This window comes from Amblyraja radiata, chromosome 15, assembly GCF_010909765.2.
Source record: "Amblyraja radiata isolate CabotCenter1 chromosome 15, sAmbRad1.1.pri, whole genome shotgun sequence".
Classification (NCBI taxonomy): Eukaryota; Metazoa; Chordata; class Chondrichthyes; order Rajiformes; family Rajidae; genus Amblyraja; species Amblyraja radiata.
In genome coordinates this window covers 44857918-44878902 of record NC_045970.1, presented here as the reverse complement: position 1 = coordinate 44878902, position 20985 = coordinate 44857918, and the positions used below count along the sequence as shown (strand labels likewise).

The following is a 20985-nucleotide window of genomic DNA, read 5'->3' as shown; positions in this document are numbered from 1 at the left end:
CAAGGACAGTTTCTTCCCAACTGAACCATCCAACTACAACCAGAGAACAGCCCTGAGCTACTATCTACCTCATTGGAGACCCTTGGACTATCTTTGATCAGACTTTACTGGACTTAATCTTGCACTAAACATTATTCATTTTATTCCCTTTATCATGTATTTGTACACTGTTGATGGCTTGATTGTTATCATGTATTGTCTTTCCGCTGACTGGTTAGCACGTAACAAAGGTCTTTCACAGTACCTCGATACACGTGACAGTAAACTAAACTAAACTAAGTTTCTGGATATTTATAATGGCTAAGTAGTTTGCTACAAAAATCAGATTCACATAAACGTGCAATCAATGAAAGCAAAGTTTGGGAACCTCAAGAAAAACAGCTGGATTTGTTAACTAGGACAAAGAAACCAAACAGTTAGAACATTCTGAGCCTTCTTTCCAACCATGCTTCAGGTTTCTTCGATCAGACTTTACTGAATTTTCACATCACTTGTTTGCCCTTCTGACCTCAGGAAAGCGTTACAGGTCCATTAAATCACACACCATAAGATTAACGAACAGTTTCTACCCCAAGGCCATCACCACTCTGAACTCTGCACTGAACACACACCCCCCCATAGCCAATATTTTGTACTGTCACAACACTACACTGTGAAATATTGCACATTCTGACTTGACGATGTTTTTCTTGCCGTTTTTGTTGTTTCCATTGTCGTTATTATTTACCTGTTACGTTGGAGCCGTGCGATTGAAATTTTGTTGTATATATTTACAATGACAATAAGGTATTATTATTATATTATTATTACTTATGTGATTCTGGAATTAACGTTCCTAATTCCCATTTCCTGGTATGTCCTCTCTCAACCAGACAGGGCTTTCTGTTCATGGGGTCTAGATTTGATGCTGAGCGATAGCAAGACTTCTCCTTCTCTCCTGTCCCTTCTGCTGGGTCTGTTATGCCAGCAAGACAGGACCTAAACACGGACTGAGATGGAGTCTCCTGCATATTATCTGTCAGATCTCATTCTTTGTGCTTGATTACACCAGGCTGTTGCTTGAGTGGTCTGTGGGGTAGCTTTGTCGAGTTTAGAGATACAGCGTGGAACCAGGACCTTCAGCCCATCGAGTCTGCACCAACCATGGTACACCAACTCTATCCTGCTTTCTATGGACAGGGTACAGAAGCCAATTAGCCTATAGGCCTGCACGTCTTTGGAGTGCGGAAGGATACCATAGCACCTGTAGAAAACCCACGAGGTGACGTGGAGAACGTTCAAACTCCGTACAGACAGCGCCCGCAGTCAGAATCAAACTGGGGTCTCCGGCGCTGTAAGGCAGCAACTCTACCGCTGCGCCACCGTGCAGCTCTCTCACTTTAGGCACACGTTCGTCACAGGTTTGGAAGGAACAATTTACACGTTGACTGATGGGGAAGCTACTTTGCCATGTTTGCATTTGGTACCCAGGTCGATGATGGACAAACAGAAACTAGATCACGAAACCCAAGTTAAAATCCCACCGTGGAAGTTGTGGAATTTAAATTCAATTAATAATAGGAATAAATCAAAATCCGTAAGCAATAATTATAACCAAATACCAGGATTGTAGTTAAACCCCATCCTTCAGTTTCTCCCTTCCCTGCCATGCTGAACATACTCTCTCTTCACTCTTCCCTTTCATTTACTTAATACATAATCCCAACACTTTTGAGCCTCCCACTCATTTGAAGTTCTTGTAACTGCTGTATTTATGCTTTTTGCAAAGACTTTCATCTCAGTCTTTCAAGAGGAGCATGTCCCAATGATATATTTCTTTCCTGTCTCAGTAGTGCTGCCAATATCCCATGAAATAGAACACCTCTTTCCCACATTGTGCCTTAAACCATGTTCCCTTGTTCAGCCACTCGATGAGCTTGTATTGGTTCAGCTAAAAATAATGGAGAGGTTATAGCCCTTCAAATCCTATTCTTTCATTTGGTTTCTAGTAAACTCTAAGCAAGTCCTCCAACTGTCTTTTCTACTTAGATGGCCCTGACCTACCATCGACCTCATTGGAGACACTCGGACTATTTTAATCAGACTTTAGTTTAGTTTAGAGATTCACCGTGGAAACAGGCCCTTCGGCCCACCGAGTCCGCACCGACCAGCGATCCCCGCACAGATCAGCGATCCCCGCACACTTTACACTATCCTACACACACTAGGGACAATTTACAATTTTACTAAGCCATTTAGCCTACAAACCTGTACGACTTTGGAGTGTTGGAGGAAACCGAAGATCTCAGAGAAAACTCACTCAGGTCACAGGGAGAATGTACAAACTCTGTACAGGCAAGACAAGCACCCGTAGTTTGGATCGAGTTTGCACGGTGGCGCAGCGGTAAAGTTGCTGCCTTACAGCGCCAGAGACCCGGGTTCGTTCCAGACCATGGGTGCTGTCTGTATGAAGTTTGTACGTTCTCCCCGTGACATGCGTCTGTGTTCTCCGAGATCTTCTGTTTCCTCCCACACTCCAAAGAGTACAGGTTTGTAGGCTAATTGGCTTGGTATGAATGTAAATTGCCTCTAATGTGTGCTGGGATCGCTGGGCAGCGTGGACTCGGTGGGCCGAAGGGCCTGTTTCCACGCTGTATCTCTGAACTACACGAAAATACATATAATCAAAAAGGAGGTAAGTGAGTTTCTTGATGTCAAAAGTACACAAACCGGTGAGGGTATTCTTTGGACACACAAGGAACTGCAGATACAGGAGTCTTGAGCAAATAAACAAAATGCTGGAGGAACTCAGTGTGTGCGGCAGCATTTTGTGGAGGGTATGGACTGTTGACTCACACTGATACACAAGAACCCCAACAATACTGAAGGCAATAAGAACAACTTCTTTCCCTTCTGTATTGGTTCCAGTCTAACAAATTCATGACCTACTCTCGGCTTGTCAGCAGATAGTTTTTGATTTGAATACTGATTTTTGACTTACAGCCATGCTACAGGCATTCACAGAGACGGAAAGAGCTGCAGACGCTGGTATCTTGGGGCGGCTCTGAGGCGCAGAGATCCAGGTTTGATCATGACTATGGGTGCTGTCTGTACAGAGTTTGAACATTGTCCCTGTGACCACGTGGGTTTTCTCCGGGTGCTCTGGTTTCCTCCCACACTCCAAAGACGTGCAGGGTTGTAGGTTAATTGGCCGGAAAAATTGTAAATTGTTTGTACAGAGTTTGTATGTTCTCCCCGTGACTGCAAAGGCTTTCTCCGGGTGCTCCAGTTTCCTCCCACACTCCAAAGACGTGCAGGTTTGTAGGTTAATTGGCTTTGGAAAAATGCTAAATTGTCCCTAGTGTGTAGGATGGGGTTAGTGTGGAATTGATGGGCCAAAGTGCCTGTTTCTACACTGCACCTTTAAACTAAACTCAAAGTGATGGAGTAACTCAGTGGATCAGGCAGCATTTGTGGAGGGAATGGATAGTCTATCCATGTCCTTCCGAGATGCTGCCTGACGAGCTGAGTTACTCCAGCGTTATGTGTTTTATACAGGCACTCTCTTAGCTTCCTGCTCATTGTGATTGATAAACTGTGAAGGACGGCCAGTTTCTGGTGAATTGTGTTACAGCTCTTGGTTCTAAATCCCACTTTTTCATTTACTCATATGTTTCTTATTAGATGATTGCTCCCTTAGCACATTCGCAAATTTGTATTCTGTTTAAGCTGCAGTCACGTCAGAAGCACATGGTGAATCTATTCCCAGATAGTCTCATCATCAAATCCCTCATCCACGGCAGCCTTTGTGCTTGAGGGACTTGACAATGGGCATTGGCCAGAAACATAGCTGAACTAGTCATATAAATGTTGTGGCTCTAAGTCCATTACAGAGGTTCAAATATCTGCAGCAACTAACTGCTGCCATCTCCAAAGCGCATAAGTTCATAAGTTCTAGGAGCAGAATGAGTCCATTCGGCCCATCAAGTCTACTCCGCCATTCAATCATGGCTGATCTATCTTTCCCTCTCAACCCTATTCTCCTGCCATCGCCCAATAACCCCTGACCCCCATACTAATCAAGAATCTGTCATTCTCCCTCCCCCTTATAAACATCCATTGACTTGGCCTCCATAGCCGTCTGTGGCAATGAATTCCGTCAGCATTATGATGGAACACGTTTCACTCACTGGGATAACTGCAGCATCATCACCATCCACACCAAAGATGCCCACTTCATCATCAACCCATTAACACAGAGGTGTTCATCCTTTCAAGCACTCTTGCCACACAGTGTACACTTTTTCACAAGATACACTGAAGCACTTCTTCAAAAGGCTCCTTCAATAGCAACTAAACACCTAAATCCCCAAAAGATAAAGGGAGTGGGCATTTGAGAGTTCCCACCTCCAGTTTCCCTGCATATAGCATGTTGTCTTGACAAGTGTCCTTTCCCCCCCCCCTTGCTGGGTTAAAATCTTGAAAAGTCCTTTCAGGCTGCACAGTGGGAGTCCTATCATTACCATAGTGCAGTAGTTCAAGGGAAAGGCCTACCATTATCTTTTCAGGGGGATTTAGTGATGTTCATAGTCTTGTCAAAGATACCCCTATCCAGTGGATTAATGCTATTTTTTTTTAGATCAGCCAGAGTCAAAGTTCGAGACTGAGGTCAAGTCCAGTTCAGATTCTTCAGGATAAGCAAATGCAGGACATTTTGAGTCAAGTTGTGTGGTCTCGCACTATTCACACCAATTACTGTAATAAATTCTCAAAGGGGAAAGAAAACCCTCCAAAAACGTGTGTGGTTTCAGATTAGTTTGTGTCCGAAGAATTACTTTTGCATTGGTGTTTGTTAATTTTCCAAAAAATACTGCCGTAGAAATTCACTGATTTAATCGGGTACCAAGTTTCTCCAAGAAGATATGCAGGAAGCAACTGCAGATGCTGGTTTAGACACACAAAAAAGCTGTAGTAACTCAGCGGGACAGGCAGCATCTCTGGAGAGAAGGAATGGGTGACGATTCGGGTCTGAAGAAAGGTCTGAAGAAAGGTCTCGACCCGAAACATCACCCATTCCTTTCTCTCCACAGACACTGCCTGTCCCGCCCACTGACTTACTCCAGCTTTTTGCGTCTTTCCCCTGGTCGCTTCTGTTCGCAATTTCTTTCACGAAAAAAACTGTGCAGCGGATATTTGACCACCGTGATTCTGGTTCAGTATAAAGGTTAGTGAAGACTGGAGTTGCAGTTACTGAAGAAGGGTTGTAGCTGAGCAAGCAGTCTGGCCAACTCAGACTCGAGTAGGATCGCAGCCCCCCCACACACGCACATTCGGGTTTAGGGTTTAGTTTCAGGCACAGCAAGTGGATCCCGGGCAGCCAGCAAGGAAGTGACGACGCCTTGGTGCATTAGTCACACTCTTGGTAAAACACATACGCAGTCAACCCATCAGAGCAGCAGAGAAAAAATATATACCTTCTTCACCATCTGATAAATACTCGGCTTCAATGAAATTTTCAGGAACACTGGCCTTATGAGCTGTGTGGTTTGAACAAAGATCACGATATTACCAAAATCATTTCTCAAACATGGCTAGAGAGTCTAAAGCAATCGCAGAGTGCAATGTGCTCAAAGAAGTCAACAAAGTTAAGCTTCGGACTTAACAATAAGCAAATGTTTGCCAAAATGTAGTTGTTCCAAAGCAGGGGGTCTCATTTTTTTCCCCTCCAGGCAACTGGTTCACTATCCAACCCCAAAATAATAATGTTCCCCTCTCTGTGGATCCAAAATTTAATAGTGATCCATTTTTTTAACATCTCGTGACCGAGCGGAGAGACACGACCTCTAATTATGAAAAAGCTATGCTCTAGTGGTTTACTGGAAGCTAAAGCTTTTGAGCAAACGTATTGACTATCAAGGACTCAAACAAAAACTCAAGATAGACACAAAATGCTGGAGTAATTCAGCGGGACAGGCAGCATCTCTGGAGAGAAGGAATGGGTGACGTTTCGGGTCGGGACCCTTCTTCAGACTGAAAAGGTACATTTCATATCTTTCCCTCTCCCCTGGCGGCTGTGGTTCTGGTGCTGAGCCTGGAACTCGGGTCCGAAGAAGGGTCTCGACCCGAAACGTCACCCATTCCTTCTCTCCAGAGATGCTGCCTGTCCTGCTGAGTTACTCCAGCATTTTGTGTCTATCTTTGGTTTAAACCAGCATCTGCAGTTCCTTCCTGCACATCAAACAAAAACTCAATGGGAATTGGAGAGGGTAAAGCTGATTTTGTAGGAAGGAACTGTAGATGCTGGTTTACACCGAAGATAGACACAAAATGCTGGAGTAACTCAGCAGGACAGGCAGGGTATCTGGAGAGAAGGAATTTCCCTCGTTTCCACAATATTTGTCCTCTTTCCCCTATCTTGACTTTCTCAGCACATGTCAATCTGCTGTATCGAAGTTGGACACAAAATGCTGTAACTCAGCGGGACAGGCAGCTGAGCCTCCAGAGATGCTGCCTGCCCCGCTGAGTTACTCCAGCATTTTGTGTCCATCTTCGATACAGCAGATTAACTTGTGCTGAGAAAGTCAAGATAGAGGAAAGAGGACGAATATTTTGGAAACGAGGGAAGATTGGGACACAAAAGTTGGTTAAAAGGGTACAGTTAGTGAGAGAAAGAGAAAAAGGAAGAATACACGAAACAAATAAGGGGAACAAGGACTGAAATAAGACGCAAAGTAAACGAGCATCTGCAGTCCCTTGGTTCCACAAATATTAAAATAGACTGTGCGATTGGCTTACCTTCATCATCTGATACATCCAGGACCTCGTTCATGGTTTCAGGAACATTTAGTTTATGCTTCTCCGTCACAAACTGGGGAAAAATAGAGTGTTTGTTTAAAAAAAAAAAGAGAGTTAGGAATTGCCTATTATTTAGCATTCAGCTGCACCATTTAATATTGTGCTGAAACAAAATCCACGCGCTATACGATGACAACACAGAAGTAAAAAGCAGGCAGGGACAAAGCTGTATTTACCGTTGTGGTCGTCAAGGTTTCCTCAGTGACCATCTTCAATGTGTCAACTACCGAGATGTAACCCAGCCGCCTAGCGATGGCCAACGCTGTATTCCCGTTCTAAAATAGAAAAAGATTGTTACCACAAAAGAAAGAAATAGTAATTTGCTTGCGTGGTTAGAATAAAGCATAAAATCATTCAAACATAGATTTGAAGACTATAATTCTGTTCGATACCAACGTCTCCTGGGATGTCAGGACTTTCATGGGGATCTTATAGAAACGTACAAAATTCTTAAGGGGTTGGACAGGCTAGATGCAGGAAGATTGTTCCCGATGTTGGGGAAGTCCAGGACAAGGGGTCACAGCTTAAGGATAGAGGGGGAAATCCTTTAGGACCGAGATGAGAAAAACATTTTTCACACAGAGAGTGGTGAATCTCTGGAACTCTCTGCCACAGAAGGTAGTTGAGGCCAGTTCATTGGCTATATTTAAGAGGGAGTTAGATGTGGCCCTTGTGGCTAAAGGGATCAGGGGGTATGGAGAGAAGGCAGGTATGGGATACTGAGTTGGATGATCAGCTATGATCATATTGAATGGCGGTGCAGGCTCGAAGGGCCGAATGGCCTACTCCTGCACCTATTTTCTATGTTTCTATGTTTCTATGTCTCTTTCAAACTCCACTGATAAATTCACAGATTTTTGTCAAATTGTAGAATTATCCCTTGTGTGTAGAACAGTGCCAGTGATACGGGGTGATCGCTGGTTATCATGGACTAGGTGGGCCGAAGGGTCTTTTTCCACGCTGTATCTCTAAAGTAAAGTCTAAAGATAAATTAAGATGGACCTATGTTTCACCAGGTTTCAATGGTGAAAATGACACTTCTGAACTTTGCTTCCATCCACTGAGCCGACACATGAGGAATACATCACTGAGTGTGAGACAGTTGAGGAGAATTTGGATTGAACATTGTCTTTCAATTGATCTTTGATATGATTATTCTGCACCCTTCCATTATATTGTATAAATGGGATAATTCCTACTCCAGTATCTGGCAAGTTATGACTTTCACACAATCCCCAAAAATGGAAGAAGGACCCCCAACCCAAAACGTCGCCTGCCCATGTTCTCCAGTGATGATTCCTGACCCGTTGAGTTACTCCAGCATTTTGTGTCCTTTTATCCCAAAATGACAGACAAGCTATATCACATTTGACCAGTTTCCATTGCGAGATGCTGAGGCACCGATTATCCCAAAATATCTAATGCACAGCTGCAATACTTTATTGATTTAAGGACTGATCCCTCCGGTGAATTAATCAATATGACATTATTACCCAGCAATAGAGTGGCTGGGATACAATGACACAGTGACTACTGGACTAGTTCTCCAGAAATGCATACCAACAACTCAAACTCACCACAGGAGCTGAGGAATTTAAAATTAATTTAATAAAAATCTGCAACTAGAATAAAAAGCTGGTATGTAATGATCATCGTGGAACTATCTGCTTGTTCTAAAATGCATCTGTGTTATCAGAACGCTTTGACAAAGGAGATGGCCATCCTTCGCTGGGGTTTATATGATAATCATGATCCTCAAGTTTCCCTCACCCCGACTCTCAGTCTGAAGAAGGGTCTCAACCCGAAACGTCACCTATTCCTTCCCTCCAGAGATGCTGCCTGACCTGCTGAGTTACTCCAGTATCTTCGTTGTAAACCAGCATCTACAGTTGCTTCCTACACAACGCTCTTTGATATTCAATGAAAGTTGTTCGATGATGCACCTTCTGATTTTAGTTTCGGATTTATCCACAAATCGGTCAATTCGAGGGAAACCAAATTCCCTGCAAGTGAACGTCTGCGGCCGGCTTACCACTGTGACTTCATCCGGAGAGGCACCATTCTGGAGGAGGATGTTGATGATGTGTGTGTGGCCTTGCTGTGCTGCCTGGTGGAGAGGGGTGTAGCCGTTCTGGAGGGAGGCAAGAGGAAAGGGCGTGTTAATGCGACACAAGCAGAGAAGGTTTCGTCGGTTTTAAAACTATGTCGCACGTCAATACTCAGTTGAAGTCAACCAACCTTTGTCTTGGCATTCACTTTAGAGTCATGTTGCAAAAGAAAGTTGACCATCTTCACATTCCCATAATGGCACGCGACATGGAGTGGAATGTAACCCATCTGCAAAAGAAAAGCAACTCTGGGAAATTCAGTCTCAGGAAATACTATATATAGTGATAAGCCCATTGATCTATTCTACATTTACCTTGAACTCCATCCCCTTTGTTATGTTTTAACACCTTACACTTCCTTATCTATGTATCTCCCTTTCCCCTGACATCAGTCTGAAGAAGGATCTCAAAATGAAACGCCACCCATTCCTTCTATCCAGAGAGGCTGCCTGTCCCGCTGAGTTACTCCAGCATTTTGTGTTTATCTTTGGACAGTGACATAATTGTTTCAAATAGATGAATATTTGAACTCTCCGGCTTCCTCCACTGTCAGAGTAAGGCCAAACGTAAACTGGAAGAACACCATCCCATATTTTGCTCGGGCAGCTTACAACCCAGCGGTCTGGATATTGATTATTCCAACTTGCATCCCCTCTCTATCCATCGCTCCAACACCCGAGCCATCACACTAGTTTTACTGCCGTCCTGTTCAGTTCCTCTGTTTACCCGTTGTCACCTATCCCCCAACCAACAATGGTCTTTTGTGTACTCCACATGTCCTTAATTATCAGTGCATTTTGCATATCTTCCATTTATTTCTCCTAAATACCATCGATATCTCTTGTTCCCCTTTCCCCCCCGACTCTCAGTCTGAAGAAGGGTTGTGACCCAAAATGTCACCTAGTCTTTTCTTCCAGAGATGCTGCCTGATCAGCTGAGTTACTCCAGCTTTTGTGTCTGACTTGGTCTCACATTTATGTTATCTGTCTATATTACATTATGTTATATATCTCCCATTTGTTATGGGCATTGTACACCTGGAACCAATAGTTATCAAAGCTAACAAATCTATGTGAATATGGTAGAATATTGGCTCTCCACACCTGAGTCCTTAACTTTGATCCACTAGTAAAGTTTCGCCCAGTGCTGTTACCAGATCAAAACCAATACCAGCTTGTCAATGCTGGCTAGAAAATCAATAAAGTTACCAAGATACTTTAATCTAATTATTTTGTTTCATTGTACATTCCTCCAAGAATCTTCGCTGCAATTTAAGGTTTTCTTAATAGCACTCTTGTGCAGTTGGCACAAGTGGATGCATTTCTGGCTTGTTATCCAGTCACGGAATTTCATGCCCAGTTTCATCCCAGCACAGTTTGTTCCCAGGCAACTGAACCATCCTACCAACAACTAGAGAGCAGTTCTGAACTACTTTCTCCATCATTGGTGACCCTCGGACTGTCTTTGATTGGCTTTACCTTATAATAATAATGGATGGGATTTATATAGCGCCTTTCTAATACTCAAGGCGCTTTACATCGCATTATTCATTCACTCCTCAGTCACACTCGGTGGTGGTAAGCTACTTCTGTAGCCACAGCTGCCCTGGGGCAGACTGACGGAAGCGTGGCTGCCAATCTGCGCCTACGGCCCCTCCGACCACCACCAATCACTCACACACAGGCAAAGGTGGGTGAAGTGTCTTGCCCAAGGAGACAATGACAGTATGCACTCCAAGCGGGATTCGAACCGGCTACCTTCCGGTTGCCAGCCGAACACTTAGCCCATTGTGCCATCTGTCGTCCCCTTGCACAAAAGGTTATTCCATTATCATGTTTCTCTACACTGAAAATTGCTCGATTGTAATCATGCATTGTCTTTGGCTGACTGGTTAGCGTGCAATAAAAGTTTTTTCAATGTTCCTCAGCACACGTGACAATAAACTAAACTCATCATGCTGTCTTTGGGACTTTGGTTGGTCCATATTTCTCTGTGTTTTATATTAAAATAATGATTACATTTCAGAAGTACTGGTCTTACTTTAAAACTCTTTGGAACATACATCTCTAATTCTTTAGATGCCGTCACCTTCTCCTGCAATGAAACCTTCTATCTCCTGCACCATTAGACCAGGAATAACATAGTAATGGGGTGGCGCAGCAGTAGAGTTGCTGCCTTACGGTGCTTGCAGCGCCAGGAACCAGGGTTCGATCCCGACTACGGGAGTTGTCTGTACGGAGTTTGTACGTTCTCCCCGTGACCGCATGGGTTTTCTCCCAGATCTTCGGTTTCCTCCCACACTCCAAAGACGTACAGGTAAGTAGGTTAATTGGCCTGGTGTATGTGTAAATTGTCCCTAGTGTGTGTGTAGGATAGCGTTAATGTGCAAGGATCGCTGGTCGGCGCGGACTCGGTGGGCCGAAGGGCCTGTTTCCGCTCTGTATCTCTAAACTAAAAAACGAAACTAAACCAGGTTCTGAAGCATCTTCACATGAAACTTCAGCTCCAAACTCAGTGGAAAAATAAACAGGTATTTCCAGGTTTTTACCTTAGTTTGTGGATCAATGGCAGCTCCTTGATTAACCAGCACTTCAGCAACATTCACCCGATCCTCTTGAGCAGCCAAATGAAGGGGCGTGAGACCACTCTGCAAATCCAAGTTAGGTATTGTCATTGGAGCAGCCATCAGTCCTTCCAGCAAGATCACTAGTTACTAGTCCCGAACCAGGGAGTCACAGTTTAAGAATAAGGGCTAGGCCATTTAGGACTGAGATGAGGAAAAACATTTTCACCCAGAGAGTTGTGAATCTGTGGAATTCTCTACCACAGAAGGCAGCGGGGTCCAATTCGCTGGATGTTTTCAAGAGAGAGTTAGATTTAGCTCTTAGGGATAACAGAATCAAGGGATATGGGGGAAAAGCAGGATCGGGGTACTTATTTTGGATGATCAGCCACGATCATATTGAATGGTGGTGCTGGCTCGAAGTGCCGAATGGCCCACTCCTGCACCTATTTTCTATGTTTCTATGTTTTTACTTGCGATTTGTGACAACAGCGCAGGTTGTGTATGGTCAACCATAAACAATGCACAGTGGCAGAGACCCGGGTTCGATCCTGACTACAGGTGCTGTCTCTATGGAGTTAATACGTTCTCTCAGTGACCGCGTGGGTTTTCTCCCGTTTCCTCATGCACTCCAAAGACATACAGGTTTGTAGGTTAATTGGCTTCTGTAAATTGTTTCTTGTGCGCAGGATAGTGCTAGTGCACGGGGAGATCACTGGTCGGCGCGGACTCGGTGGGCTAAAGGGCCTGTTTCCGTGCTACATCACTGAAGTCTAACCCAAAATAAAGTCTAAATGCATGTGCAATGCTGATACACTTAGTTTTCCACTCTAACTCTCACTCTGTGGCAATTCATATTTAGTGTTGAGCCAGGATATCTTTTTCCAACAGCAACAAAATCAAAAGCTGGGAGATGGATATGTATCCAAAATTGCTGGGGAAACTCAGTGGGTGCAGCAGCATCTATGGAGCGAAGGAAATAGGCGACGTTTCGGGCCGAAACCCTTCTTCAGACTGAGTCTGAAGAAGGGTTTCGGCCCGAAACGTTGCCTATTTCCTTCGCTCCATAGATGCTGCTGCACCCGCTGAGTTTCCCCAGCAATTTTGTGTACCTTCGATATTCCAGCATCTGCAGTTCCCTTTTGAACAGATGGATATGTATCGCTGGTTTGTCTAAATCAGATTGAGCAGGATGGACAATTATCAATTGGTAAGAAAACTGGGTAGGTGGAAAAAGAGCTACGGATTTAACTTTGCTATGGGTTGCACCAGTATTATATCTTGTGAAGACCTATTGCCATCAGGAGGAATGGTTTCAGGTTTAAAAAAAGAAAACTGACATCAAACCTGTCCAATACACTACATTTCCCCTCAGAATTGCCATTAGATTGGTTACATAGTTGGAAGTATGGAATGATGGTTGATAAAAGGGCGAGTCGATGCATTAGACTGTTCCCATTTGTTACTTTTCATTGCCCTTTATACATTCAATGGATGAGGACTAACTATCGAGTAGAACTGGAGAGTGAACTGCAAATAAAAATTCATTCTCATTCCGAGTAATTAAATTTGGGGTGGCATGGTGGCGTAGCGGTAGAGTTGCTGCCTTGCAGCGCCAGAGACCTGGGTTTGTTCCTAACTACGGGTGCTATCTGTACGGAGTTTGGTCGTTCTCGGCACGGACTCGGTGAGCCAAACGCCCTGTGTCTACACTGTAAGCTGGGTCATGGGGAGAAAAGTTTGCAGACCACTGACCTTGTTTCCCAGGTTTACATCCGCATTTCGAGTCAAGAGCAAGGAGACCATGTCAACATGCCCCTCCTGTGCAGCAAGGTGCACTGGTGTGATGCCTTGCTTGGTCACTGTGTTGGTGTCAGCGCCATACTCCAGGAGCGTCGTTGCTATGTCCATCTGATTCTTCTTGGCAGCTATGTGCAGGGGGGTGTAGCCATTCTACAAAAGAGGAAGAGAGAGAGAAAAAAAAAGAAAGCATGCTAACTGAGCATAAAAAGCAAACCATATTCCAAAATGTAACCTTCCCCTGAGGTAAAATTGGTCTTCAGTTTCCAAAATACACACAAACATCATCGGTTGAAAGGCGTCGCACGCTGCCTATTTATCTTTGAATAAACCAGCAAAACTGCGTATTTAATTCATCTTTTTCCACCTGTTTATTTCATTCATCTCTTTGCATCAGGAAGGCTGGATGTATCTGAGTATTCAGTCTGAAGAAGGGTCTCGACCCGAAACGTCACCCATTCTTTCTCTCCAGAGATGCTGTCTGGCCCGCTGAGTTACTCCGGCATTTTGTGTCTATATTCGGTGGAAACCAGCATCTGCAGTTCCTTCCTACACAGCATGGTCAAGGATGCCTGCCACCCTGGACATTCCCTTTTCTTTCTTCCACCTTCTCGAAGAAAGAATGGATGGGAAAGGAATGGAGGGTTATGGTCTGAGCGCAGGTATATGGGACTAGGGGAGATTATGTGTTCGGCACGGACTAGAAGGGTCGAGATGGCCTGTTTCTGTGCTGTAATTGTTATATGGTTATATGGTTAAGATACAGGAGCTTGACAGCTCGGACATCCAGACTTAAAAACAGCCTCTTCTCCCCTGCTATCAGACTCCTGAACCAACCACCTTTTACACCCCATTCCTAGAGGTGCTGCCTTGCACCCTTAACTCAACCTCCTTTGATTATTCTGTTATTGTACTTTGATATTCTTTTGCACTATTCAGACTCTGAATTACAATCTTGCACCTTGTTGCTGTTTTGCACTTGTGGTCCTATTTACAAGTGTATTTATCATCACTACATGTATACTGTTTACTCTGTGAATAAGACATTTCATTCCACCCTAGTGCATAAGGCAATAAACTAATCTAATCTAAGAATGGCCCTGGAAAATCGAACCAAATGATGATGCAATAGAAATTCATTTATGCCATTGCAAGCAGACGGATTACTTCACCGATGAACTCAAGGGATCTATGGTACGTCTTGATTAGGACCCTGTTGGATAACATGGAGCTCACCATTGGGACATTGAAAGAAAATAGTGAAGTAGCCTCGTTCGAACGAATGCTGATGAATTAACGGATAATGAGGTGGAAAGGCCAAGTAACTCAGCACAATATTTTCAATCACCGTGGTACTCAAATCAACAAAGCAAGTAAATATGCTGAAATATATTGCAAAATCAATAGGTTTTGCCCTTGAGTGGGTTAGCATATGATGAGCGTTTGACAGCACTCGCTGGAGTTTTGAAGGTTGAGGGGGGGACCTCATTGAAACTTACAGAATAATGAAAGGCATAGATAGAGTGGATGTGGAAAGGATGTTTACACTGGTGGGAGAGTCTAGGACCAGATGTCATAGCCTCAGAATTAAAGGGCGCTCTTTTGAAAAGGAGGTGAGGATAGTTAATCTGTGGAACTCATTGCCACAAAGGACTGTGGAGGCCAAGTCAGTGGATATTTTTAAGGCAGAGATAGACAAGTTCTTGATTAGAACGGGTGTGTTAAGGATTATGGGAAGGCAGGAAATTGGGATTAGGAGGCAGATCAGCCATGATTGAATGGCGGAGTAGACTCGATGGGCCAAATGGCCTAATTCTACCCCTATAACTTGTGAACTTGTAAAATCTCAATGCTTGGCCAAATTACATTCACGCCTAAATCCACGTTCTGTTTTGGTCACAGGACATGTAACAGTAGAATCATAGAAAACTTATTAATTGAGCCAAGGTGTTCAGGTATGATGAAGCTGCAAAAGGAATGAACATTTTTCCACCATATAAATACATGATAGAGTGCACCAGAAACAAGTTCACAACAGAACCAAGATGGACAGAATTTAAACTGGGGAATGGTGAACGTAGAACGGACTACAGGGGTACCTTCTCTTTTGTTAATACCATTCTATACATTGACATTTGTGGAAATCATTGAAGGCATATTTGGGCGCTGTAATGGAGAGTCTATAAAGTGGTTTGATTTAAAAAATGTCGCAAACTGTCTTTGATCTCAACTGTGCTTCCCCACATTTCTAACGTTTCGTGGTCAGTCTTTTAATTCAATATTCAACGGTTCATGTAAAAGTAACGAATCGCCATGATCACAGGACTCTTCAACCACCAGATTTGTTTTTAAAAGTATAATGAACAGATACACTTGTACTAATGGTAACTGTGCCTTCTTCACATCATCAATGTCTTTCTCTCATCCTTCCTTGGTTTCCTCCCTGTTATAATTGCTTCGTTATGGTGTTATAATGTTATTACAGTCAAAGGTTCATTACTAAACACTGCCTATGTGCATTGCTGTTGGTCAGGTGGATTGTGAATCACAATCGTAGAGTTGTGGGTTTGAACCTGAACTCAAATGTGTTATATTGTTAATTTAAAAAAATCAAACTCAATCTCCGTCGTGTGTGTGTGTGTGTGTGTGTGTGTGTGTGTGTGTGTGTGTGTGTGTGTGTGTGTGTGTGTGTGTGTGTGTGTGTGTGTGTGTGTGTGTGGCCATTTTGTCTGGTTTTACTTAATTCAGATAACACGAATGGGCAAATGTGTGAATAATACGCAGAAAAAGTCACATTTTCAACTTTAGACTCAAGATAGAATGATCAGAAAACTAATTAATGGCAAGGGAAAGGAAATGAAGAATTAGAACAGCCATGATCTAAGTTGGCGAAGGAACAGGTTCAAGGAGCTGAAAGTTTTGTTCTATTCCTGTGGTAGAGAGGCAAGATCATACCATAGAAATTGGTACCGTGACTGGACAGAAGCTCACAGGCCAAGAATAAAAGGCACACAATAAGGTATCACGTTTAAATTTAACTGGTTTATTTGCATCCATCCAAGTCGCATCCAAAATGTCTTTGTAACATTTAACACCTGAACCAAACGATGTTGCTTCCTATGTCCTGGCCTATTCTACACGATTTCAAGAGGAATACACATTGCCACACTTCAACCCAATTGATAAAATCTTTTGACCACTAAAATCGCTTACTCATCACCCAAATCCACATGCAGCATCCATTACAACATTTAGATAAACACGGCAACAGATATTGATGGCCAGACGCTGGAACTAATGAAGATGATAGAACCAGGGAATGCAATATTTTAACGTGAAATCAGGTTAGCTGGCACCTTGTAATCTAGCTGGTGACCTTGATATCCCATCATCTATGGAGCAAGGGAAATAGGCGAAGAAGGGTCTGAAGAAGGGTCTCGACCCGAAACGTCGCCTATTTCCTTCTCTCCACAGATGCTGCCTCACCCGCTGAGTTTCTTCGATTGTCCAGCATCTGCAGTTCCTTCTTAAACTTGACATCCCATCACATCAGATGAAACCAACCAACAATGAGACACGAGATAAATCTCACTTTGGATTCAACTGAGACGCGTTGAAGTGAAAGATATGTGATGTGATGGAAACATCGATTTCTCCCACACACATCTGCAATCTCACCGTCTTCCATAGATACAATGTTCTCAGGAAATGTTTGGATAAACAAAAACATGTATTCATTTCATATAATCCCCATGTATTTAAAAAAGAATCATATTTCAAATGCGGTTTACCAAAACATTAATACTAATTTCCAAAGACATTACATTGAATAACTTCAGCACATTCCCAACAAGTGGCCACAAGGATCTCAAGATGTTGGTTTACAGAAAAACATAAAGTGCTAGTGTAGCTCAACAGGTCACACAGCATCTCTGGAGATTGTGGATAGGCGACGTTTCGGGTCGGGATCCTTCTTCAGATTATTGAAGGGGCCCGACCCAAAATATCTCTCTATATCACCGTCTGCATCCCTCGTTTCCCTTTCCCCTGACTCTCGGTCTGAAGAAGGGTCTCGACCCGAAACATCACTGATTCCCTTTCGCCAGAGATGCTGCCTGTCCCGCTGAGTTACTCCAGCTTTTTGTGTCTACCTTCGGTTCAAAACCAGCATCTGCAGTTCCTTCCCACACACGTCGCCTATCCATGTTCTCCAGAGACGCTGCTTGACCTGCTGGGCAACTCCGGCACTTAGAGTCTCAACAAGTGGCCTGTTGTCCAGGTATATACAAGCAAACCAAAAGCCGTTCTGTATGCCAACCCCACAGTGATCATTCTCCACATGAGTTGCTAGTGCCTGTTTCCTGGCCGTCTGCACACTGTACCTTTGCTGCTGCATGTGGAGAGGCACCTTGGTCCAGTAACAGCAGGGCCACCTTCTGGTTGTCGTAGTGCGCCGCCACGTGTAATGGAGTTAGGCCGCTCTGAAAGAAAACGGAGGAAAGGTGGGAACGTTTAAGATAGACCAACCAAATCTGTTTCTGCACATTTTATATTTGCACCACCATTAAGCCACCCAGTCCAAATGGTCTCTCTCTTAACCCCCTCACCTTCTTCACCTGCGTTACTAGTCTTTTGATCGCCCATCTTAATGCTTCCTCGGGAAGCTAAGCATCATTTGGTTAACGGCACATTTACGGCACCATATAAATCCAAGTACAATTCCACCACTGATTTTCCTGTACCCTTGGTTCCAGAGCCTTTCTGGACTATTTGTTATGCCAGACCAACAGAGGTCACCGCCTCCGTGAAGAGTCAAACGGCACCAGAAGGGTCCGCCGAGGCCGCTCAGGGGCCGAGATGCCGGCCCGCAAAGTTGGCCGCGGGAATTCGCTACGCGAATGGATCTACCGACTCCAGCCGGGTTCTAGAGCCCCGGCCGCAGGGGGAAAATTCGACCCGATGATCAGTCGCGGAGGTCCTGATGAGGGAGAGATTGGCGCCTCACCAGGCGCCACATTATCAGGGGGACCTCCAGAGGGATTTCAAGTGCGCTCTCGTAATTTTATCCGGATTAAAGGAGGTGCTGGAAATTTGGCAGTGGACCTGTCGTTGAAACCAAATCAATCTCTGCTTCAACACCCTTGGGTTGATCCCAATGGAATTTACCGACTCCATTGTGTGCCTGCTGCATTAAGGGCCTGTCCCACTTTCACGACCTAATTCACGACCTTTTTTACTCGTGGACATTTTTCATCATGCTAGAAAAAACGCCCCCACCTACTTGATGCCACGAGTACCTACGACTGGCATCACGGCCTGCTACGACCTACCTATGACCTCCTAAGACCTTGTGACAACCATGCTGCGAGTATGAGTCAAGGGCAAACTCGGCAGAGGTCGTGAGTTAGGTCGTGAAAGTGGGACAGGCCCTTTAACCTGAATACATTCATTTCATGTCTCGGTGGCGCTACTTTTGTTAAGGCCAAAGAATCAGAGATGCATAGGAGGCCAGAAAAATGCCTGATAGATTGTAAGGGTGAGTAAGGGCACGATCATCGAGAATTCAATCACAAGAAGAATTTTAAAAATCCAAGCTGTTGCTGGATCAGAAGACCACGTTGTACTGTCATCGCTATTGATTGTGTCTGGACGCCAAATCTTAGATGACAGAGCTTTGACAGGGCAAGTCCATGTTGGAGACTTCAGGCAGCGTGAAACAGTTGTTTGCACTGTCAGCAGGTATAAGACACAATCAGAAGGTACTGATGTCATATATTTAACAGGACATGCTGCTGCAACGTATAGTTCTATCTATGTCACTCTGCTGCTGAAGTGAGTCTGTTTGTGCCGTAAAATGAGGTGCCGATTGAATGCTGCCACAAAGAAGGAAGTTGGCGAAACAAAAAATTCCAAGCATACACATGTGTTTCTTGTTCAATTCATTTACATAGATCGGCTGGGAAGAACTCTTTCTGTTTAGCTGAAACTGCACCATTTAATTTCAAAGAACGTTTACAAATCAGATGTGATTAATACTGAAAGGATACTTCACTTGCAGGGGGTGAGGGAGCAGGGCCCCCCACTGCAGGCAGTGGCGGACTGGGTAAAAATATTGGTTGCCAGGAGACAAAGGGGCCCACTTCATCAGGGGCCCACTTGCCATCGGGCAAGCTGACACCCTGGCCAGTCCGCCACTGACTGCAGGGCTTGTTGGCTTTTGCTCATTTGAGAGTAATAATCGTAATATTTCCAGTATAACCTTGACTCACAGAGTGCTCTTGCAGAGAGCTGGTACAAACACATTGAGCCGAATGGACTCTTTCCGTGTAGGAAGGAACTGCAGAGGCTGGTTTACACTGAAGATTGACAAAAATTGCTGGAGTATCTCAGCGGGACGGACAGCATCTCCGAAGAGAAGGAATGGGTGACGTTTTCGGGTCGAGACCCTTCTTCAGACTTTCATACTGTGCTGGAAGTATTTTATGATTTAATGTGTCTGATGCTGTGAATCAAGACTGTGGCCTTCCCTGGACATAAAATGCTAGAGTAACTCAAACCCAACTCAAAGAGAAGAATGGGTTGACGTTTCGGGTCTGAAGAACGGTCTTGACCCGAATCGTCACCCATTCCTTCTCTCCAGAGATGCTGGCCATCCCGCTGAGTTACTCCAGCTTTTTGTGTCTATCTTATGTGCACGTACTGTTCTGTGTCTATGATCTATGTCCTTATGTTGTCAAAGATTCTGTCCTCAGGAGTGTGCTGCGGTGGAATTTGAATGGACAACTTCAGAGCAGGCCATTTAGGACCGAGATGAGGAAAAACGTTTTCACCCAGAGAGTTGCGAATCTGTGGAATTCTCTGCCACAGAAGGCAGTGGAGGCCAATTCACTGAATGTTTTCAAGAGAGAGTTAGATATAGCTCTTAGGGCTAACGGAAACAAGGGATATGGGGGGAAAAGCAGGAACGGGGTACTGATTTTGGATGATCAGCCATGATAACAGTGAATGACTCGAAGGACTACTTCTGCACCTATTATTTTTATGTTTCTCGTTCTACTATAGTTGAAAAACAAAAACACACGGTTACCTTTCCGGAAGCATTTGGAGATGCAGACTTATGAAGTAAGAGGTTGGCTACCTCAATTTTCCCGTACTTTGCAGCCACATGGAGCGGAGTAAACCCTTTCTGTAATGAGATGACAGAATGGCATTAAATCTGCACCACCACTTCAGACCGTACAACTTTGGTATCATCACGTTCAGATACATGTACAGTGAACTTCCAGAGGATTTAAAACAGACAACATCTTGAATTAAACTGTAAATGTTGGACCAGTAAAAGATGATTCACTCCCTCAAGCGTGCTCTGTGTTCAGTTAGTTCATAACTGAAACTTATCTCATTTGCTTATCCCCTTATGCATGTCCTTTGCTAACTTACAGTCATAGAGTGATACAGTGTGGAAACAGGCTTTTTGGCCCAACTTGCCTACACCGGCCAACATGTCCCAGCTACATTAGTCCCACCCACCAGCGCTTGGGCCATATCCCTCAAAACTTGTCCTATCCATCCTATTCTTTCTTGAAAATGTCATTTGTTCTCCAATATTCAATGCATTTTGGAGGAAAGACAGTTGCAGATTTCCACGTGTTGCATGGTTACTGCTCCTAGTTACTGTTA

General features: G+C 44.1%; 1 protein-coding gene across 36 annotated transcripts in view; it reads right to left on the bottom strand.

Moving 5' to 3' along the window:
* ank3 (ankyrin 3) overlaps positions 1-20985 on the bottom strand; it is a 523147-nt gene that overhangs the window by 108737 nt on the left and 393425 nt on the right. For 27 of the 36 annotated variants that reach the window (XM_033034307.1, XM_033034304.1, XM_033034328.1 and 24 more), the window contains 9 exons: positions 20393-20491; positions 17688-17786; positions 13261-13458; positions 11491-11589; positions 9073-9171; positions 8867-8965; positions 7011-7109; positions 6775-6847; positions 5454-5516 (listed from right to left, as the gene is read on the bottom strand). In XM_033034307.1, the coding sequence (XP_032890198.1) occupies positions 5454-5516; positions 6775-6847; positions 7011-7109; positions 8867-8965; positions 9073-9171; positions 11491-11589; positions 13261-13458; positions 17688-17786; positions 20393-20491 (928 nt within the window). The remainder of the gene's footprint in view (positions 1-5453; positions 5517-6774; positions 6848-7010; positions 7110-8866; positions 8966-9072; positions 9172-11490; positions 11590-13260; positions 13459-17687; positions 17787-20392; positions 20492-20985) is intronic. The other 9 variants (XM_033034306.1, XM_033034314.1, XM_033034321.1 and 6 more) reach the window with 1 other exon arrangement.